The sequence below is a fragment of the Myodes glareolus genome, chromosome X (assembly GCF_982192425.1).
Source record: "Myodes glareolus chromosome X, mMyoGla1.1, whole genome shotgun sequence".
In the NCBI taxonomy this organism is placed as follows: domain Eukaryota; kingdom Metazoa; phylum Chordata; class Mammalia; order Rodentia; family Cricetidae; genus Myodes; species Myodes glareolus.
The window spans coordinates 147,707,961-147,731,316 of record NC_142053.1 but is presented as its reverse complement, the minus strand read 5'-3'; the positions used below and the strand labels follow the sequence as shown (position 1 = coordinate 147,731,316).

At 37.8% G+C, this 23,356-nt stretch overlaps 1 protein-coding gene and 1 long non-coding RNA gene across 3 annotated transcripts; both read left to right on the top strand.

Moving 5' to 3' along the window:
- The first annotated feature begins 10,843 nt into the window (after positions 1-10,843).
- LOC148117545 (spindlin-2-like) lies at positions 10,844-11,285 on the top strand. The gene is made up of 2 exons (XM_087903207.1): positions 10,844-10,930; positions 11,070-11,285. The coding sequence occupies exons 1-2, from the start codon at positions 10,859-10,861 to the stop codon at positions 11,283-11,285; spliced, it is 288 nt and encodes a 95-aa protein (XP_087759333.1). The 5' UTR covers positions 10,844-10,858.
- A 5,456-nt stretch (positions 11,286-16,741) lies between these two features.
- Positions 16,742-21,232, top strand: LOC148117544 (uncharacterized). 2 transcript variants are annotated; one of them, XR_015736929.1, is made up of 3 exons: positions 16,742-16,961; positions 18,817-18,933; positions 20,475-21,232. It is a non-coding gene; the product is annotated as an uncharacterized LOC148117544 (long non-coding RNA). The 2 variants fall into 2 exon arrangements; XR_015736930.1 differs by lacking the exon at positions 16,742-16,961 and adding an exon at positions 17,883-17,971.
- Positions 21,233-23,356: the final 2,124 nt, after the last annotated feature.

Sequence of the window (23,356 nt, the reverse complement as noted above, 5' to 3'; positions counted from 1 at the left end):
TGTTTCAACATTTATTGTATGTAAAATTCATTTACCTATGGTGTGCAGATGTGAGCAGTAAAGACCCCAAAATTTTTTATATTCTAACTTGACATTTTCAAAAGTCAAATTTTGTTTTTAATATATCAAGCTTCACGGCCTGTCACTCCTACTTTTATAGCCTTAATGTTTTTAAGAAGTCACTAAAGTGTTCTCTCTGACCCTATTTAACCCTGATATATGACTCAATCCTCTTTCTTGGCTTCTGAATCCTTCTCCAAGCATTTATTGCTGCTGTGCTACATAGGAACAATGTATTTTTGCTGTAGCCATCCTGTTTCTGAGGTTTGGAGTAATGACCCTCTCCCAGAATTTAATCTTGGAAGTGTGAAATCTATTTTCTTTCCCTTCTTGTTCTAAAACTTTTTTCTCTCTTCTCCATTAACATTTCCAAAGCAAGAAAAGTACATTATCTCGGACTACTGATACTTATGGAAACTATGCTGTTGGGAAGCCTTAGTGCTTGAAGCCAAAACTTTTACCATTTTCCAGATCGAAGGTGGATAAATCCCACAAGAAATTCATGCTTGAGGTGGTAGAACCTCTTTTAATGTTAATTTGCTGATTATTTAGAAAATTATGCAACAACCTTCCTCAAAACCCGGTAAAACTACTTTCGAGTATATATTCAAAGGAGGAGGATGCTCAATCATGACACAAGGGCATGTGCTCAACTATATTTATAGCAGCTTTTTTGTCATATTCAGAACCTGGACACAACCTAAATACCCAGCAATTGAAGAAAAGATAAGGAAAATGTGATACATTTACACAATGGAATACTACACTACAGAAAATGACATCTTGAAATTTGTAGAACAAAATGTATGGAGCTAAAAAAACCACTATTTTTAGTGAGGTAATGCAGACCAAGAAACAGTTATGACATGTACTCACTCATAGGTGGTTTTTGAACATAAAGCAAAGAAAAGCAGACTACAAATCACAATCCCAGAGAACATAGACAAAGATGACAACACTAAAAGAGATTAAATAGATCTACATGGGAAATAGAAAATGACAAGATCTCCGGAGTAAATTATGGGCTCGAGGATCTTGTTAATGGGTTGACCGAGGAAGGTAGGTAGATTATATTGGGACACTCTGATTAGTGCTGCTGCCTGGAAAAAATGGCAGAATGTTTTTGCCCATTTGGGACCAATAAGCTGCTAGGAATCTGAGATGTAGTGCTCATTATGTATTTTATTCTTCAGAGGCATGTGACCAATTATGACAATTAATATCTGATTCCATTTTAAATTAGTCTCCCAATCAACCTAAGCCCAAAACCTTAGACATTGGTCATGAAAATGAAAGTATTACCCAAGCAAGGGTACAAAATTTCATTGATTATAATCTGTGAAGGAGCTGTTCATCATTTTTTTTTGTTTGTGTAGGTTCTCCCCATTAAGAAGTAAAGTTCTTGAATCAGGTGTGCATAGAATCAACACTATCCACCAAAGGGTAGAGAATTTTTTTAATCTACCTGTGTTTAACAAAGTTTTAAGCCATTTCTTAGAATGGAGTGAGGTTGTTGTGTTCTGTGTTAATCTCAAATTTGGTAAGTGCACAACATACACTGTCAGAAGGTATTTCAAATCTTGAATCCAGAGAGTCAGTATCTCCTGTGAAATTTCAGTATATATATATATATATATATATAGATATAGATATAGATATAGATATAGATATAGATATAGATTAGATATAGATATAGATATAGATATAGATATAGATTAGATATAGATATAGATATAGATATAGATATAGATATAGATATAGATATAGATATAGATATAGATATAGATATGTCAGGTTAGTGTGTATTCCTGAAAAGGCTAACATCCCAGAGTCCTCTCCATGACAACGTGTTATGATGCACTGTTGCATAGATTGGGAAATGTATCTTGTCTCATTGTTAGCAGACTTTTTCTGAGGCTACTCTAATATTTCCATCTAATGAGTTTTTACATATATATTCATATCTTTCATAGATACATTTATATGTAAACACACATACACACATATTATTTTCTCAATATTTGGTTTACTGTCATTTGAATTGATCAAAAATGGTATTCTTGCACAGTCTTTAAACTGAATACCCTCCCAGAAATGTAACTGTGACAAACAATTGTTGGTAAAATTACCTACGTTAGTGGGCTTTGTGTGGTAGGCAGGTAAAGGACAAGGGTGTTTTTCAAAATTGATCCACATGAGTGAAACTAGGCAATAGCAGCTTGGTTTTTTGAGGATATGTTATCTTGAAGCAAAATTTTTTTAGTAATATAATCAGTATATTTCTTGTTTCCCTTGTCAGCATTTGAATTAAAAGGGTCCTTTATTTATGAGGAAAAGGCACGTTTCATTCTGTATTTGAAGTCCCAAATGTTTAAAAGTCCAGGGATATCTCTGTAGACTCTAGTTTCCAGTGCAGTTAGCAGAATTCTAGAATTAATTGTAACTTGAGGGGCCGACTTGTTGGTGTATCTGTCATGCCTGGCACCCCACAGCCAGTATACTCCAAAGAAAATCATAGAGAGGACTCCATAAGATTATTAAACTGATTAGGCCATTAGCCCAGTCTTCTCATTAACTAAGTTTTACATCTTATGGCAAACCATAATTCTTGTCTGTGTTAATCTTGTGGATCAGTACCTGTTCCAGTAGGGCAGGATTCATCTTAATTCACTGTGTTCTGTGCAGGAATGTTGAGCAATGGACTTTCTTCTTCTCAGCATTCTCCTGTTCCCCTTGCATCACCTGTACTTCATGTTTTGTTTTCCTTTCTATACTTCCTGCCTGATCAATCAGCATTTATTAAAAATATAATTGACAGATTACAGACAATCTCCCACACCATTTCCCAATCTTTATGTTTTAACAAAGGAAAATATCCATAGTCCATTTTTTTGGGGGGGAATATAGGCATTGTTCCACACTATTTCCTGCTAATTGGAGGCACTGATAATCTCATGGGGACCTAAAGAAAGTTTAGAGTTATTAAGTCTTGATGTAAAATGCATTGTGTCTCAATCATCTCAGGCAGCAGTCTTGAATCAGTTCTGGATGTAGAACTCAGACATCTGGGCCATCTGTTCCTACCAGGGATTTCTCAGGTAGTCTTCCTTGATCAAATCTTATTTTTCTTAGATCAGAATGAATGCACAGCCTCTCATTTTCTGTGGAAACAAAAGCAAAATCCCTTCTCCAATGTTGCATACATTTTGAATTCGGTTTTGAAGCCAAAGTACTCTCCAAATACCTATCTTGGATTAGTTCAGCAACAATTATAAACAAAAGTCTTGTTAGCAGCTGTTGCTCCTTCCTTAGGATTCAAACAATTCAAAGAGAACACAAAGGCATACAGTATCAAGATTCTCTGTGTATTTTCCATCTTAAGGTGGCTTTATTTTAACCTCTATTTTTTTCATTTTTACTTTTATTTTTTGAGACAGGTTCTCTGTATAACTTTGTCATGGAATAAATCTTAGACCAGACTGTCCTTGAACTCACAGAGGTCTGTCTGTCCCTGCCTTCCCAGTGCTGGGGATAAAGGTGTATGTTACCAAACCTTGAAAACAGAGAGCTCAATCTACCTCAGCCTCCCAGGCATTGGGATTAAAGGTGTGTACCACCACACCAAACTACTCTCTTATTTTTTTACTTTAAGAACTTTAACTTTTATACAGCATGTATTTTTAAGACGTTGTAAACTGTTTAGGGGTTCTCTTCCTGTTTGAATCTCTCCTTATGTATATCTCACTTTTCTGAATACACAAGTCTTTACTAAGCAGTATTTGAAGGATGAAAGTCAGGGCTTTGACAGCTGGATACTTTCCATTCCTTAGCTTTTTGCAATTTCAAACTCAGTGCAGAGATACTAGCTGCAGCCACGTTTATTGCCATAACTCTACAGTATTTCAAGATCTCTCCGGCAAGCAAGCTACAGCATTCTGCTCACAGACCACACTCAGTCAGACAGTCTGCCTGAAGGAGTCAGAGTTTGCCCTGGAAGGGAGGCCCAGAAAGCCGACATTTTAAAACAGCACAGCATTTTTCTTGCTTTGACTGAAAACTGAAAAACATGTTCCTGACCAGGATGAAATAGAAGATATATTCTCTGAGTTCCCTTGCTGACTTATTATGGGTGTAAAGTAAAATTTTATCAATCAAGGGAAATATATGTGGATATTGTAAAAGAAGGCTCTTTCCTGTTATTATTCAATTGCTTCTCTGCAGAGAACAAAGTCGCACCAAATAAACAGTAAAGTGTCCATGGGTGTTTCTGATCTCTCTAATCACTCCCATTTCTCAATTCTTGGGTTCTCAATGGGATTGGTGATTCTGGACTATATCCTTGAGTTGATAGCACAATGTAATTTTAAACAATGTATCTCAGATTTGCATAAATTTAACTATTATTATATTAGTTCTCCATGTTTGTGGACATGTTTGTGGCATATCCAGTAAATGCCAGAATGTTCTTTATTGTCTTACATTATACTACCATTATATCAAACTTATCATACAAAAAAGCAACAGAAGTTCCAAAGTGTAACAGCAAAATAACAAGGGACCTTAACCCTTAAAAAAAGGATACAAATCACTGGAGTTCTGAGAATGGGTAATACAGTCATCGAAAGTGGTAATATCACTTCCTTTTAAACTAGTTAATAATAATACAATAAAATCTTGAACATTTGTAGTTGCAAAACCAATTAAGTAAATTTCTTTGAACATTCATGGCACCAGTTCCCATGACTTTTTTGAATATATATATATGAGCATAGATTATCATATGTATATATAGAGTTATTGTTGCAAATTTAATATATACATATTAATCTACAAAAATATTAATATGCATCTCTAAATATATAAATAGTTCCTTCATATTTATGTGCCTTTTTTCTTCCTTTGGTCTTCTTTACTATATCTTTCCTGCCTCCTGTGCCAGCAATATAACACAATCATCTGACAACCCTACAAATCTACAACTCAAAGAAGGGAAACACGCCAATACTACCACCAGGTAAAATACCCTGAAATTTATCAGAAGAGATAGAGATGGACTCTTTACACTCATATCAGAAACAATTCATCAGGAAGAAGTCTCTATCCATTCCTTTATATTTCTATACATATAGTCTCTGACCATTAGGGTGGTTTCAATTTTGCTAGAGGAATGTTTGAGTGAAGTAAAAAATAATACTGTACAGTCTTTGAATCTGACACTATCCCAATGGTTTAAATTGTGAAAATCACATTTTGTTAGAATTACTTATGATTTTAGTGTTTCCATGATAGGCATTTGAAGACAGAGGATGGTACATTTTTGGTTCCCAGCAATCCGAATACCTTAGAACCAAAACAATCAAGCAGAAACTGTATTAATTAATTAATACTTGGCCCATAAACTCTAATTTCTTAAGGGCTAACTTTTACATATTAAATTAACCAATCATCATTAACCTGTGTATCGCCAGGTGACAGTGGCATATGGGCAAATTTCAGCATGTCTGAATCTGTCAGCTCCATAATTCTTTCTGACTCTGCCTTCCTTCAACAATTCTATGAGCCAAACCAGATTCTTTATTTATTAACCAATAAAAGCAACACATAGAAAGATGGATCTCCCATACCATTTGACCTTTACTATTTAAATTTAAAAAAGCTTTAAATTTAACCTAGTAATAGTATATGTAACAAAGAGCTTGGAAGTAAAAAAATTCAGTTATAATATTTATATCTACACCTTCTTTTACCATAATTAAAAAAACTATGACTATAAATTTTTCAACACCATCAAATACTCCAAAAGGATCTAAGTAAAAAGGAAGTACAGTGTGATCAACTTCCAAAACTCTAGAATTGTTATAGACATGTTACTGCCTGGACAGTCACCCAAAGATCAGATCTGCTGCTCCAATGGGGCATCCATCTTCAGGTTTGTTGTCCAACAAACTCTTCAATGAAGCATGAAATTTCAAAGACAGTTCCACCTATATTGGCAGTTTTCCATTCGCTTTCTTTTGTATCCTGCAGAATATATGCAGACACTTTCATGAGTCAGGAACCCCCAAGGATCATCCCATATTTAAGCAAGTTCACCACTCCTTTCTGGGTTGTAACATGAAGGGCCTACTTGTTGGGGATTTTCTGTCCTGCCCAGTTCCCCAAGCTGTTTAGCCCCCAAAAAATAACACAGAAGAGTCTGTAAGTTATAAAGCTGATTGGCCCATTAGGTATAGTCTCTTACTTGCTAACTCTCACATCTTGATTATCCCATTTTTCTGATCCATATTAGCCATGTGGCTCAGTACCTTTTTCAGTGGGGCAGATCATATCCTGCTTCAGTGATCTGGTCAAAAGTAGGAGGAATCAATTTCCTCCTCCCCAGAAATCTCCTGCTCTCCTTGCATCATTTCTACTTCCTGTCTGGTATTCCCACATACACCTCCTGCCTGACCAGCCACCATTTATATAAATGATGACTGACATAATACAGACAATTCTCAGGTAGCACTTTGATAAAGGGAGACCACCTGAGAAATCTCTGGTAAGAACAGATGGCCTGATATCAGAGTACTTCATCCAGTACAAATTCAAGACTGCTGCCAGAGATGATGAAGTCTCACAGGACACTTTAGTCATGACTTGATCATAACTCTAAATTTCCTTTAGGTCCCCATAAGATTATTAGTGCCCCCAAAGAGCTGGAAGTATCCTGGAATACTACAGCCACATTCCCAAAATATGGACTATGAATATTTTCCTTTGTATATTTAATTATTTATTTATTTGTTTATCTATTTAAAGAGGGAAAAGTGGTGTGGGAGAATTGTCTGTATTCTGTCAGTTGTGTTTTTACATCATTATATTTTATTTATTTTTCACTACTCAGGAAATTTGGTAGAAATATTCATTCCACAGAATATCTTACATATATCAAAATTCCTGTACGGGCTTATTGGGAGAGTAAAATGACCAGAATTTGACACTTAATATTTGGGTCCACATTATCCATATGTACCTTCTGGAATTTCTTTTCAATCAAAGATAAGTCTATTCAATACCAATTTTAATTTGGTAGGACTATGTATGTCTTTGTTATCATGTAAGTTATAAATAAATAAATTATTAGAGCAGGTGGAATCTCAAATGTGTGCTGTAGATTGGAAATATGTCCTAGCAATCTTTGTAAATCTTTAAGAGTTTGTAATAAATCTCTCCTTATTTGCTCTTTATATATTCTGTTTTTCTCTAAACATAATTTATATCCAAGAAAATTTATATCCTGTCCTCTTTGTATTTGTTCCAGGAGCAATTTGTAATTCCCAAATAGGCAAATGTTTCTTACTCCTTCAAACATTCTTTCTACAGATTCTATATCAGAATAAGATAGCAAAATGTCTTCCATGTTGATAGAAATTACCAATTTAGGAAATTGCTTGTATATTATTTACAATGGATGACTTACAAAATCTTAGCACCGTGTTGTCTACTAAACTTCCCCTTTTAGAAGAGCCTTCTCTTCAATATTACTTTAAAACTACCAATAAAAAGAATTTAATACAGAATTAATTCTTGAGTTTTCTGAGCATCTAGTTTCTCATATAACACTGATTCTAAAACCCATCGTTTCTCCTTTGTTAAAGGCCATTGTTTAACCTATATTGATCCTTTGTTAACAATTTTAAAGGTAGGGCTGTTGATATCTTCTGAATTTATGCTAGTTGTTATTTATTATATTTGCATAACTTGAATGGTTGTTGAAAGATTTATAGTATCTTTCAATATACTTCACTGAAATATGAGTAGGTTTATGTTCCTTTTCTGAGACTGCAGGAATTTTAAATTGCATATTCCTTTGCTGCAACAGATCACAGTCACATAGATTCACTTCTCACTTAGTCACATATGGCCTCAGATTTCCTCTCTCTCTTTCTGGTCCTATATATCCAAACAATATCTGGTGTTGATTTCCTTGAGATAGGACTCCAATTCCTAATAAATGAACATCTGCCTCCTGAAGAGTTCAATTCACATGCCAAGACTCTGGAGTAAAAATTTTCACATTACTTCCCATGACCAGTAATCCATCAATTAAAATGTTATTGAATTGGACTCTCATCTTTGAGTTTTGATCATGCATAGACATCTACCAAAATATATGTGTTCTCGATCCTATTGCAATGTTTGATTCATCCTTCTTGTTTATTCATTAATCCAGAACAGTGTGGGTTTTACAACAGGCACTGGATATTTTAATTTTCCTGGGGAGACAAGTACCCCACAGTGTGGGAGTGATTGGATTATGTTTGACCTGGGGGACTGTGAGAGCCCTACCTAGAAGTTTTTTTATGTTAATTGGATGCCTTGTTTGACGCTTGTTTATCTATATTCATTGATAAAATGTATGCCTTTGCCACATCTTTGAAAAGGTCCAGAAATTTGGGACATTCTCTTTGTGTAATTCCCACAGGAAACAGTATTTGTAGGAATGCATTGTCTAAAATCCAGGTGTCGTATTCTACCACAGTTAAAACCATTTGTATCTTGATATTTCTTCAAATATTTGGAAATTGCTTTTCTTATCCATGCCTCAGTATTATAGTCAAATGATTGAAAACTGTCAGTGTGCATGAACCAGTCACCCATTGATGCATCTCTAATCTTAAGGTCACATTTCTTCTTGTATTCTTATGTAAAAAATTTCAACTGTCAGAGAGTCAGTAAGTACACATGTAGCTTCTGGATCTGTTATTTTTATTTTTATTTTTTTATTTTAAATGATTATTTTATTTATTTAAAATTTCTACTTCTTCCCAATCTACCTTTTTCCTCTCTCTCCCCACCTATCTCTCCCTCTCTAGCCCTTAGTCCTAAGAGCAGTCAGGGTACTCTGCTTCATGGCAAGACAAAGGTCCTCCCCACTCCATCCAGGTATATAAAGTTGAGCATCCAAACAGACCAGGCTCCCACAATGTCAGTCCATGCAATAGAATCAAAACCCAGTGCCATTGTCCTTGGCATCTCAGTCAGTCCCCATTGCCAGCCACATTCAGAGGGTTCAGTTTGATCACATGCTCCATCACCCCCAGTTCAGCTGGCATTGGTAATCTCCCAGTATAACAGTTCCACTGTCCCTCGTTGTAATACTTGTCTCTGTAGTTCCTGTTAGTTTATCCAGATTTTTCATACCCAGCTTTCCCTCGGTTTGTGTTTTCTTCATTACCTCCATTTTGTTTTTCAAATCTTGAACTGTTTCCCTTACCTTTTTCCTTGCTCTTTTTTGATTTTCTAGGTCATCTATGAGAGATTTCCTCATTTCATCTGCTTTTGTTTTTGTTATCTCCATTTCTTTACCGCAGTTTTGAACCTCCTGTTTAAGTTCCTCTATCATTTTCGTATAGTTCCGTTTAAAGTCGATTTCTTCTATATTTTTCTGGAGAAGGTTGTTCAATTCTCCTTGTTGCATGATCCCTGGATTCTGGTGTTGTTATGTTGCCCTTCTAATGGTTGGAGGAATTCTTGCATTGGTGCCTGCCCTACCCGTCCTTCAAATGCAGCCAGGAGAGTCTTGGCATCCTGGTCTAAACTTTGTTGTGACTGACTCTGAGTGGATCTCCTCCGTGCAGGAGAAGGAACTGTTCCTGGGCCCAGAACCTCCCAGACAATAGGGCAGGCAAAGGGAGGTGGTCAGGGATGTGTGAATAAAGAAGTCCCTGCATCAAGAGCTAAAGTGGCCCAATGTACCTTTCACAGAATAACTTTATGTATTTAACCTGGGTCTAGATCAGGAGACACAATAGAGAAAGCTTGCAGTCAGTAGTGCCATGATCTTGGGCAAGTGTTTTTGTGTGCAGCCACCTGACTCATGGCTTGAGGGTAAAAGGAGAGGTATGACTGTCGTTCTGGCTTCTTTGCCATTCTGCGCACATTTTTATTACTCATGTGGAGGATAGGCATACTGCCTCCTCTCATTGACCTATTCAGTCAGAAAGCAGGTTTCCCAACAGAGGGGAATTGCCTCTGAGCAGCAAGAATGCATCTCTGAGACAGATACACTGAGCTGTAGAGGATATTTTGCTAATTTTCCTACTATTGTCTTATGACAAAATTACATTTACACATCCAAACCTATTTAGCACTCTCTTCATCACCTGCAACAAAGTACTTCCAGAAAAGAGTCTTAGCCTCATGTCCTCTCCTTCTTTTCCTTTTAGGCACTCATGGTGGAAGCAATGACTTCATATGTAATTTAAAGAGTCGAGTTCTTCCATCTCAGAGATAGGATAAGTATGAAGCCCAAACACAGAACAATAGCCACAAGACAGTGGACCAGGAGTGCTGTGGCCAACCGCACTAGGTCTAAAGACATGTTGAAGATGCCTCTGAGTATGAGAGGTGGGCCAACACTCCAGAAGAGGGATGGCTCACCTCTCCAGAAGCAAAAACCGGTCAGGCCTTTCAAGACCATGGAGAATATTGTCGGCCACAGAATTTCTCATGGATGGAAGGAAGGCAATGAACCAGTCACCCAATGGGATGCCATCATTCTAGATCAACTGCCTATAAACCCCTCTGTCTATTTGTTGAAGTATGATGGGATTGATTGTGTCTACAGACTGGAGCTTCACAATGATAAAAAGATTTTAAACCTTAGGATACTGCCTAATAAAATGGCATTTCCTCAGGTGACAAACACTCATTTGCAAATATCACAGTTGGCAAAGCAGTGAAACATATATTTGAGGGCACAAACGGCTCTAAGGATGAGTGAAGAGGGATGGTCCTAGAGGAAGTGCCGAACATGAAGACCTGGTACTATAGTACTTACAAGAAAGATCTTGTCTTGTACATTTATGACCTCCTGAAGGACTACATTCAAGGCAAACTCCACCTCATATCAGGCTCTATGGATGAGTCGAGTGGGATGGCCCCAGATGAGGTGACAACTATTTCAACCATGTTCTACATTTCAAACAAGAAAGATACTGTCCTGTACCTTTACCACCATCTACACTGAAGTCAACCTCCACATCATGCCAGAGTGTCCTCCAGAAGAGGAAGCAGGCATGGATGTCTTGACAGGAAAATGTGTGCAGTACAATAAAGGAGACAGAACCCAAAAGACAGGCAAAATAATTTACAAAGTTCCCACTAAATTTTCTGTGTATTTCATCAAGTTTGATAATGACTTCCATATCTACGTCTATGATTTGGTCAAGATCTGTTAAAGTGAAATTCACAAACTGTGGAGAGGCAGACATAAAATTGTGTTGGGAGGAATGCTTTGTTATTTTTTTTTCGGAGATACCTTAGGTCCATGATATCTTTTCCAATGAAATTTGTCTTGGTCTAAAAATAAAAAGTTTTGAACATGGTGTGTTGTTTGGTAAATGATGGATTTCTTCAGAACAAGACTTTGATGGTCTGGTCTCCTGGGAGAAGAAGGGACTGGAGATGAGGGGTGGGAAAGAGGAGAAGATGGCTGTTTAAGAAGCATAAGAGATGTGCCAAAAAGAGGTAGGAACTCGAGGTGGGTAAAGTTTGAGGGAGTAGCATGTCATAGGGTAAGCTGTGACAGATAGCAGCATTAGGCTTTGGGACTTAAGAGTAAACAGAACAGACTGATCAGGAAAGGACATAAATGTGGACTCGGAATCAAAGAAAATCAGGTTTTTTTTAATTAATGGTTTAATTTGTAACAGCTGTAAGTCCCTGTGTGTGGTTCTCCACTGAAGCACGTTGAGGAACAAGGAGCAATATGCTTAGAGAAAATCGTCTCCTTCTAGAGGCTCCTTCATAAAGAATTGACCTCATGTTACCTACATCCTCATGGCGGGATTCTATCTGCTACCTGCTTTCTTAAACCAGGATTCTGTCTGCCACCTATTTACTCATGTCAGGCTCCTTTCTGCCACTTACTTACTCATGCCATGACATGGTCTAGCATATGTCTTACACATGCTGTCCAACCCCTGTGAGTTCATTTGTACATCTGCCCTGCTGTGTATTGAAAATATTTTTCCCTTGTCCTAGCCCATGTTTTCTGAGATTTGTGCTATGAAACTTGTGAACAGACTCACCCACAGTGAGTTACAGGCTAAACATGTATAACTTGATGCCTGCTGGTGTGTGGCATGCACACATACAATATATGCAAAGAGCTGTATAATATCAGTTAACTGAAGAATCTCTGTTGATGGTGGAGAGTAGCAAAGAACCTACACACACATCCAACACTGCAATACCTGTAAAGTATTGATGTCTGGCTTCCATCAGTCCAGGACCCTGACCTTCTGTAACTGGCAATTTTTGGTTCTCCATCTTCACAAACTCAGTTAAAAGGTTGGTGATGTCAAACTCAGTCAGGGTTCAGCACATAGGTCTGCTAACCCACGTCAGGTGACTCAGATACAAAGTGGGTGAGAATTTGATCAAAGGCATGCTGGTATGCCCTTGTACCTTCTTCTCCTCATCCTCATCATTGTCACTCTCCTGAGTGCGTCTGGAGCACAAAGAATCCAAAATGGACTAAGCCTCCTCCTTAGTGGAAAACCTTATCTGCCTTTGTATTTGCTCTTAAATTTGCAAATGAAATATTATTAAATAAATATCAAAGACAGGGTTTGAGTTTACTCTTGAGTTCAGCAGACAAGATGTTTCATTTTTTCACTCAGTCAGCATTTTGCAAAATAAACATTTTTTATAAATGTTTATAAAAAATTGTTTTTTTATAAATGTTTTTTATAAATGTTTATAAAAAATATTTTTTATAAATAAACAGTACTACCCATCAACACATTCCAATATATGTTAACTGAGGGAAGATCTGTTCATTATTAGAACCAAGAAATCCAGAGAAAAATTGTTGATATTTCTAGGCTACTAAAAACCACAGATTTGAATTTTTTTTACAGATAACTAAGTATGAAAACCCATCCAAGAATCCCCCCAATCCTACTGAGAGCAAATTCTACTAAGGAATTCAGAAGCTCTGATCTAAATCTCTCAGTCAATAACTTCAAACTGGCTTTGCCAACCCCTTATCCACAATGACAGATGGTCACGGAGAACCTTAGGAAATGTCACCAGTTCATGTCAGTGAAGGGATTCAGAAATAATCCCTTCTGAAAATTCCATTAGAAAACAAGAATAGAAACAATCATTAAAGCATTCTGCATAGGATCAATTGATTTTATTACCAGGAAATGAGTTTTGTAAACAGTTTTTTTTTCCAGTTAGATACTTCAACCACCTGTAGCATTCTTGTATTTGAAAAATTACTCCCTATGTCCAAACGAGAAGCAGAAGGAAAGAATATGTGTGCAAGGAAGGCAAGATCAGAGGGAACCTTTATTCGATGAGGGATGGCGATACAGATGGAGACCCACATTGGAGCACTGGACTGAGTCCTCAAAGGTCCAAAGGAGGAGCAGAAGGAGGAAGAACATGAAAAAGGAATCACTCCCCGGAGGGGTGCGATCACCTACTGATACAAGGGGACTGATCTAATGAGAGTTCACCAAGCCCAGTTGACTGGGACTGAGCAAGCATGTAATCCAGCCAGATTCTCTGAATGAGGCAGAATTCTCTGAATGTGGCTGGCCTGGAGTCTTCCTGAAAAGCCATTGACAATGACACTGGGACTTGTTTCCTCTGCATATACTGGATTTTTGGGATCCATTCTGTTTGGATGATCACCTTCCTGGACCTGGAGGGAGGGGTGAGGAGCTTGAACTACCCAGAGGGCTGGAATAACTAAAGTTGCACAGCAGGCAACGCCTGCAAGTATCACAGATGTTGAAGGAAAAGCAGGTTCTTAACCCAAGACATCTCCAGTTTGCCTACAGGATCCAGAAGTTGATGTTTCTCCCTGCCTGATTCTTAAGAAACAAAGTAAAAAATGACCATAAAAATCATATTCATCCTACTTGGTGGGATTGTCTTTGCCTTCACCTTGATCATCCTGAAAATGTTATTTCAGATAGGATGTATGTGGGACCAGTCTGCTCTGACGTTAAAGTAACTCAATACATGTACATAAGTATATGTTGTAAGACTGCAACAAGATGAAAGAAACTCAGGGAAGAAGAACAAACGCTGTCTGCCCCCTCGATAGAGCACTGACATTTGAATTCTCTCACATGAGCTTCTGAAGTTTACAACAATATATTCAAAATTAGAATATATTTAGGTTGCTCTTTTTTATTATAATTAATTTATAAAAATTTCCACTTCTTCCCCTTTTCCCAGTACCCTCCCACTCCCCCCACTCCCTCTCCTCCTCTCTATATAGTCCTAAGGGCAGTCAGGGTTTCCTGCCCTGTGGGAAGTTCAAGTTCCTCCCGTGTCCTTTCAGGTCTAGGAAGGTGAGCAGGCAAACAGACTAGGATCCCACAAGTCTAGTACTTGTGGCACTAGCAGATGAAACAAGTCCCAGTGCCATTACAAATGGCTTCTCAGACAGCCCCCATGTCAGCCACATTCAGAGAATCCAGTTTGATCACGTGCTCATTCAGGCCCAGTTCAGCTGGCCTTGGTGAGCTCTCATTAGATTAGTCCCCTGTTTCAGTGGGTGAACATACCCCATGCAGCCCTGAATTTCTTGTTCGTGTTCCTCCTTCTGCTCCTCATTTGGACCTTGGGGGCTCAGTCCAGTGTTCAAATGTGGTTCTCTGTCTCTATCTCCATCAATCGACCGATGAAGGTTCTATGGTGATATGCAAAATATTCATCAGTAAGTTAATGAGCCAAGGCCATTTCAGGCACCCTCTCTTCTGCTGCCAAGGAAACAATCCGGGGACCTCCCCTTGGACCTAGAAACCCCTCAAGTCTCTTGCAAACCCTAAAATGGCTCCCTCAGTTAAGATATATATTTCCCTGCTCCATGTTGATACTTCCTCCCTCCCCCATCCCATTCCCCCAAGCTATCCCCAATCCTCCCCTTCTCCCTTCTCTCTAACCATCTTCCCTTATTTCCATCCCCGACCCCCGTGTACCCAAGTTTGAATGGCCATCTTGTTTACTTCCAATATCCAGGAGGATAACTACATGATTTTCTTCGGAATCACCTTCTTATTGAGCTTCTCTAGTGTCATGAATTATAGGTTCGAATTCCTTTAATCAAGGTTAGAATCGACTTATGATTGTTCTAAAATTGAGCAACATCCCATCAAAAGAAACATAGTTTCTTTGCTTTCTTTTTCTCTTTTGTCTTTGTATATATTCTTCTCTAACATAATAAATTCCTACCAGGATGTAGATGTGTATCTGATTTTTAATTGAATTCTTTGGCATTTTGATTTCGAGTTTCTTGAGTTCTTTATATATTTTAGGGATCAACCCTCTGTCAGATGTGGGGTTGGTGCTCTGTAGGTTGCTGTATTATCTTATTGGCATTGTTCTTTGACTTACAGAAGCTTTTCAGTTTCAGGAGGTCCAATTGATTAATTGTTTCTCACAGTGTCTGTGCTACTGGTGTATTTAGGAAGTAATCTCCTGTGCCAGTGCATTCAAAGTTACTTCTCAAGATACTTCTCTTGTATCAGGTTCAGTATAACTGGATTTATGATGAGGTGAGGCCTTTGACTCATTTGTACTTGACTTTTGTACACAGGGATAGAAATGGATCCCTTTGCATTCTTCTACAAGTCTACAGCCAATTATGCCAGTGTCATTTGTTAATCCGCACTCTTCTGCATGCTCACATGCAGTTATGTCAGCACCATTTGTTAAAGAGGCATTCTATATTCTATTGTAAAATTTTGGATTCTTTGTCAAAAATCAGGTGTTCGTAGGTGTGTGGAATAATGTCATAGGCTTTGATTTGATTCAGTTGGTAGATTTGTCTGTTTCTATGCCAATACCAAGATGTTTTTATTACTGTAACTCTGTAGTAGAGCTTGAAATCAGTGAATGCGATACATCTGGAAGTTACTTTATTGTAGAGTATTGGTTTGGTTATCCTGTGATTTTTGTTTTCCCATATGAATTTGAGGTCTGTGAAGAATTGTGGTGTGATTTTGATGAGGAATGCATTGAATCTGTAGATTGCTTTTGGTAAGATTAATATTTTTAGTATGTTGATCCTACCTATCAAAGATCATGAAAGAGCTTTCCATTTCTGATATCTTCTTAAATTTTTTTCTTCAAAGGCTTAAAGTTCATGTCATCCAGGTCTCCCACTTGTTTGGTTAGTAAAGCCCCAATATCATATCACATCCTCTTTCCAAATACATGCCCCCTCTACTTCAACCATAGAATCTAATTGTTGCTCTTCTTATATTCTTGTGCTCAGGTCCTCCACTAGAGTATAGACACCTTGACAAGGACCAGTCACCTAAGGAAAGTACACTTTCTCAAGTCCAGGACCATTTAGCTGACAAAGTATTTCAGTTGCAGGTGATATTTTTATTAATAATTTAGTAAACTATTAACACTAATATTATTATTGGTTCTTTCCTTTTATTTTTATCAATTTCCTCTTATGACCTTCATAAATTACACTGGCTATTTTATATGGGACCATAAAAAAGATTTCTGATTGAGAAAGATGTTTCAACATTTCAAATAATACAATAGGTATTAGTTCTTTAGGATTCCAAGACTTAGAATATTTTTACTGCTCAGAATCCACTACCCAAGACAAATAGTCATGGAAACATTAGAATGTTTAGAGTTACTGTACTAAGCAACCACTGTCATTTGTCCATTCTGGAAAATAATTTGAAGAGTCTTAAGACTTCTTGGATGTCTGTGTGGTCTAAACAGCTCATGGTCTTCAGGAAGAACTTCAACACCATTGGATGTTCCTCAAACCTGCTCATCTCAATCCATATCGCCCTTGATATGCAGTCATCTTTGTCTTTTTAATGCTACCTCTCTTGCTCTGTGTTCTGTATCTTGAGGTAAGTCATTCTGAAGGTCCCTTTGAAAAGGAACAAATCCCAGAATTGAATCATGTGGTGTGAATCATCACATCCTCCTTTCTATGTATCAGTTATATTATTGAGCATGGACCAGGAAATGAATTGGTTAAATTATGACTCAATAACTCAAATGATGGTGCTGCCAAACCATGGGGTTATCCCTCTCTTCCTTCTATAAATAGAATCCATCATCGGACTTTATAAACTATATTATTTTTTTAAAAAAAGCATTTCTTCCCAGTATTTTTCATGCATTGTATTTTATCCTATTTTGGTCCCCCTCAATTCCTCCCAGAACTTCTCCACTTTTCTACCTCTTGGTGCTGTACACTTTTACCATGGGAATACATGTAACAGAAAACTGGCTATCTTGAATTTGAAGTATACAGTTCACTGACTTAAGGTGGTTTGTTTATAGACATTTCTGGAACTTTTTTGTCTTTTTCATTTTGATTTATCCTCACCCACTGTCCAGTCCCTGGTAACCCCCACTGTACCTTCCACATCTGTACATTTCACCCTATGGGGTGTCTCATAAGTGGGAAATGATGCCATAATTGTTTCTCTGTGATTTTTCTCTATCCACATACTGTTATGTTCTCAAAGATCTCACATATTAAACAAAGTCAGAATTTCCCCCTTCAGATTTGTATATGTCTTCAGCCATCAAGGAACATGCACATGGATGACACCTTTGCTTACTGAGAAGGGTGCCATGAATGTTGTTGAATGAACATGTATTCAAGATGATTCTTGAATTCTTTAGGGAATAGGCCCTGAAACTAAAATGATAGATCTTATGGTAATTCTCTGTTCTAGCCTATGAGGGATAACTATCTAGTTTTCTACATTGCCTGCTTGCTCTACTGGCAATGCATAAAGATTTTTAACAGTCTCACACCTTCTCTTGCAGTTCTGTGTTTTTCTTCTTATAAAAAAGTATTGTGCATAAAATGTTTTATTCAAGCTGAAATAAAAAGGAAAAAGAGGTGAGTATTTTTTATTTTTCACAAATTTCTATCAGTCATCACTTTCCCTTTTATAAGACATAGGGATGACCACTGTTGAGCACTGCTGTATATATCATACAATTCATGTATTTGTTGGTAAAGTTTCTATGTGAATAAAATTTATCTACTTTTAGCAGAGCCAGGGAGCACTGTCTTTGACTGTAAACTATCGTGAGACTGGATAATCCATTATATCTCTATAAAGTATTAAATTCAAGTATATTACTTCACTATTTTGCACTTTACTCCTAACCTACAAAAGTTTGAGATCATTGCTATGTGCCTGTTATTTCACTTTCATGAGGCTTGAAAGATTTTTACTGAAAAATGTTTTTGCATACAATACCTACTGGTAATGGATTCCCTTCCCCCAACTCCTCTCAGATCATCCCTGACTCTCCGTCTCTCCAAATGCACACCCATTCATTCTCTCTCACACTGGAAAGCAAATGGATATCCCAAGATGATTAAAAAAATAACAGAATAGGTAAAATAAACAAACTATAAGGAGAAAGGGCCAAAGAAGAAAAACAAGAAACAAATGCAGGCGGTGCCTGTTCTAAAGAGTAGTTGGTATACCCAGTGAGATTCCTTTGGTGAAAACAAGCTTTTCCTTTGGATTGGAGATAGTGTCTGAGTTAGGCATGGGGGCTTGCAGGACTGAAGGTTTTGTTATTGCGTATATGCTTATAAACATTAATGCAAATCCAGAGAACTGGACTGTGAGGATGGGTCTGTGTTCCAGTGATGGGTGAGGATTTGTTATATGAGTCACCCTCTGCATCACTGTACTTTTCTCTTTTTCTTTTTTCTTTTTTTTGCAGGTGCTTCACTTTCTCCCATAATTCCCTGTCCAGTTCAACATTTCTTATTACTACTAAGTAACTAAGCCCATCTGAATTCATCTTCAAAATGTATAAATACTACTACAAAAGGCAGAGGTAAGGGCTAAGGAGAAACCTATACTGTGATCTTCAAACTTTTTCTGAAAAATAAACATGCATCCACCCCACAGATATCAGACGTGGAATTAACAAAGTCTTCAACAGTCTGAATCTTGATCCACTCTCCTTCAGCGCTGTGCTATAGACAGTGTATTAACCAAGCTTGCTATCAATTCCAAACCCATCATGTTGGTGTAAGTTTTCAAGTAGGACATCTGTGCCTTCACTCAGTTAGAACACAGTGGGTGTGTAAGAGAAAGTATTTCTGAGCAAGAAAATATAGGTTGTAGGTTCCCCAAACGGTTCTTCATATGCAGTCACTGACACAGTCCACATTTCTACTGATAAAAAGACTCCATCTTTTACCTTTCTGCAAAACAACCAAGCTGAGATCCCTGGGGCATAATTTTCCATCTGATCATTTTCACTTACACCCAAGGATTTAAACTGATAAGACATCCTGATAACATGGTTCACAGGATCAAGTAAAATGTTGTTTTACTTCACAGAAAATAGTTGTTTATTCAAAATTTGTCAACATACTTTGCACATGTTAATGAAGTGACTTTGGTTATTCAAAGATAGAAATTGGAGGAAGTCATAAGGACAAAAATGTCCACAAAGTCTGCCATGATTTCTGTTTTACATACTTTGTGTGTGTGTATAGGTGTGTTATTGATAGAAATAAGTATCCAATACATACTAGGCAATGAATATATCACCTAAATATGTTATCATATTTCATTTTTTTAAAATACATCGTCAATGGTAAAGCCATTATGATTTTAATTGTGCTTTTCTCTATTGCTTTCTTTAGCAAAAATCTTATAAATTGTAACAAATATGCAAATAAGAATGTCACTGACTACTGAAGCCAACTGGATAGATAACTGTTCTCCCTGAAGTTACAGTTTTGTGTTCATCTTTCACACTTAAAGATGAATATATCTCTTTACATGTATAAATAAGTCACTTATATTTCATGGATACAAATGAGTTCAATGGCTCATTTGTGAGAGGTTTGGAGTTCAACTCTCAGCACCAACATAGCAGCTCAAAACCAGTTGTAACTCCAGTGCCAGTTTCTGACACTCTGTTCTGAACTCTTCAGGTATCAGGCACACAAAAGGTACATACATGTATATGCAAGCAAAACACACCAAAACATAAAATAATAATCTATTTTGTTTTGTTATAGATGTATGTGTAGGGGTTGGGCATGTTGGTACCATGCCCTTGGAGGCCAGAAGAGGGCATCAAATCCCCTGGAGGTGGTTGTGAGTAGCTCAGGGAAGGTGCTAGGAAAGAAACTCTGGTCGTTTGCAAGAATAGGAAGTACTCTTATCCACTGAAGGGTCACCAACCTTGTTTCTTTTATTGTTATCTACAGAATGTGCAGGAGTAATATATAGAAATAGCTTTTCAATGCAACTTTTAGACAGGAGAAACAAAATGGCTCTTTAGGCCTCTAACAATGATTTGTTCTGTGTCTTCTCTTTTCCCTCATGTTCCTGGTTGATTCCACACTTTCCTGACAGCATCTACAACTCTGCCGAAGTGAAGGAGTGGATCTTCAGACTGACAAGCCTCCTTTGCAGTTTTTTGGTCTGGGGTTTTGGGATAAGCCTAGCTACCAGTAGATACTGGCGCATTTGGGAATTCAACAGCAAGGCTCTACCCCTGTTGTACATTGGACTGTGGGAAGCTTATTATTATCAAGAAGTCAACAATTCAGGTTCAATAACCAGGGTGCCAGTGTACAGTGCTATGAACTCCAACTGGACCATTTCAATAGAACTTGAGTATGCAAGGGGCCTGATAATATTGTCTAATTTTATGCAGCCCGTAGTCCTTATTTTTACCTCAGTGGCCATTATGGTCTGCTGGATCAGAGCCCCATACCCTGATTTCATGATCCTGTGCTACAAAACATCTGTCTTATTTCTGATCTTCAACATCATTTGCACAGTTCTGGCTGTGAGTTTGAACCACCTGGTGGACATTTATGGTCAAAGCACCCTTGACTTTCCACTAACATTTCCGGTCAGTAAAAAGGATCTGATAAGGAAGCAGAAAACCCATGTGCTACCACTGGGGATGCTGACAGCTGTGCTTTCAGTCATCAGCATCATTACATTGCTTTATGAGATGTGGTCAATTATAAAGCAAAAGCCACAGTGAAGTCAATAGTTGCCTAAATAGATCACTGTCTGTAGAATTGAGCTAAGGGCTCCTGTATCAGCAACATCTGCCAGGAGACTCCTTCAAGATACTTTCTGTGTGCACATAAACCTGCTCTGGTTATCTACTCATGTCAAATAAAACGTTAACTGCATTACCCATGTTTGTCACCTGCTTACGACTTGCTCTACTCTACAAATGCACTACCATCTCTTAAGGTCTTCATTTCTGGAAATATAGGCCAGGATTGTACATAGAGATACTTAAAGCAAAGGCAGGATACAAACAAGGGCAGAGAAGAGTTCAAGTTGCATTCATACACATGACCAACTCCAGGCTAAAAGGAGGTTCATAAATAAGCTCACACCAACAAACAGGAAAGCAACTATATCTCCACTGTGGAGTCCTTAGCTTTTATACTGCTTTGGAGGTTGGAGCAAAATCTCTGATCTTTGTCACCTCTGACTGTGTTGGGATTGGGGAGATAGAGTCCACAATGTGCAATTGAGCTAAACGAGGGATATCCATGGGCACTGCCCACTATGGGGCACTAGCACACTTCTATTTCCCTTTTGTGAAGAACCCAACCATGGGCATTCATTGTCACATATATAACCTCTCACAGATAGTGTATCTCCCTTTTAAAGAACAATTGAGTTAGACTCACACTTTCTCCATATGGACGGAAGCTCTGCTATAGTAAGAGGATTCTGACAGAAATTGGTAGGAAAATAGAACCACACAAGGTCCTCTTGCTCCACATTCTAAAGAGGTATGCTTTGGCAAATAAATACATAAATACATAAATAAATAACTCATAATATAAACCGAAGATATGGGTGGAAAGTTTAGTTTCCAGGACTTCCACCTCAGTCATTGTTTGTTCTCAGACATCAGTTAGAAGGCAATTCAGTCTCCAGGGGAAGTCACCTCTCCAAATTTACATGAAATAGCTAAATTTAGACTCTGAAATTTTCAGTGCAATTTTTTTCAGAAGTTTTTACTCCATTAAGGCATAGAGCAGAGGTTCTCAACCTTGCTAATGTGATGACCCTTTTTATAGAGTTCCTCATGTTGTGGTAGCCCTCAAGCACAAAATTATTTCATTGCTACTTCTTAACTGTAATTTTGCTCCTGTCATGAATCATAATGTAAATACCTGATATGCAACCCCTGTGAAAGGGCATTCAACCCCCCAAGTGGCAGAACCCACAGGTTGAAAACTACTGGAATAGAGGAAGAAGATGTGAAGGAGAGTGTAAAAGTGCCTAAAGGGAAAATGAGATAGAATTCATCCCAGTACTTCATGGAGACCACAGTATCAGAAATAGGGAATGGCAGAGGAGTGACATGCTTTCAAGTTGTTGGAATGCATACCACCATTGCAAGAACTTTATGTGAAATTCCCAAATGAAGCTTTGCTAAGATGTTAGACTCAATTAGCTTTAGCAAGACAAAATGATGGCAGAATGCGAGGAAGGGAGATGTGAATTGTTCCCATTACAAAGAGGAAGACGCGAAGTGATATCATGACCCCAAATCTTTTTTCTGAATCCTGACATGGACTTATGATTTTTAGTAGAAGAAAAATTGGAGGAGATGCCAAGAATTATCCATAGATACAGAGTTCTGATCAAGGTATAGAACATCCCCGATTTTGTAGTGATTTAGGTCCATTTGACCTGAAGAAAATGGAGGTGGGAAACGGGAGGAGGGAGGGGTTTGGGGGAAGAGGAGGAAAGAGAAACTGCATTTAAGATGCAAAATATGAGAGAATACCAGAAAAGAAGCATCAATTTCTAGGTTGAGAGTATTTTCAGAGGAGCTGAGTGACCTGAAGGTCATATGAAGAGCTCCAGGGATGCAGTGTTTGTAAGTTGTGACTCGTGTTGAGGTGGGCTTTTTATTTAATGTGTATTTGTCTGTGTATGTGAGTGGTAACTGAGAGATTTTTAGAGTAAAGTGTACTTGGAGGTCATAAGATAACCAATGAGAGCTGGTTTGCTTTTACGACCATGAGGGTTTTGGGGTAGAATTCCGGTCATGAGGCTTGACTGGAAGTGTCTGTACAATAGAAACTGACATGGGATGTGTTCTTTGATGATGCAACTGCCCTTGAGCGATTCTATCTATAAGTAACCCCTTACCCATATTCCTTCAAGTAATTACATCAGTTAGGCTTCCTGGATGTTCTGTGTCAGGAATTCTTCAATTAGACATTTTCACTTTTTTATATTTA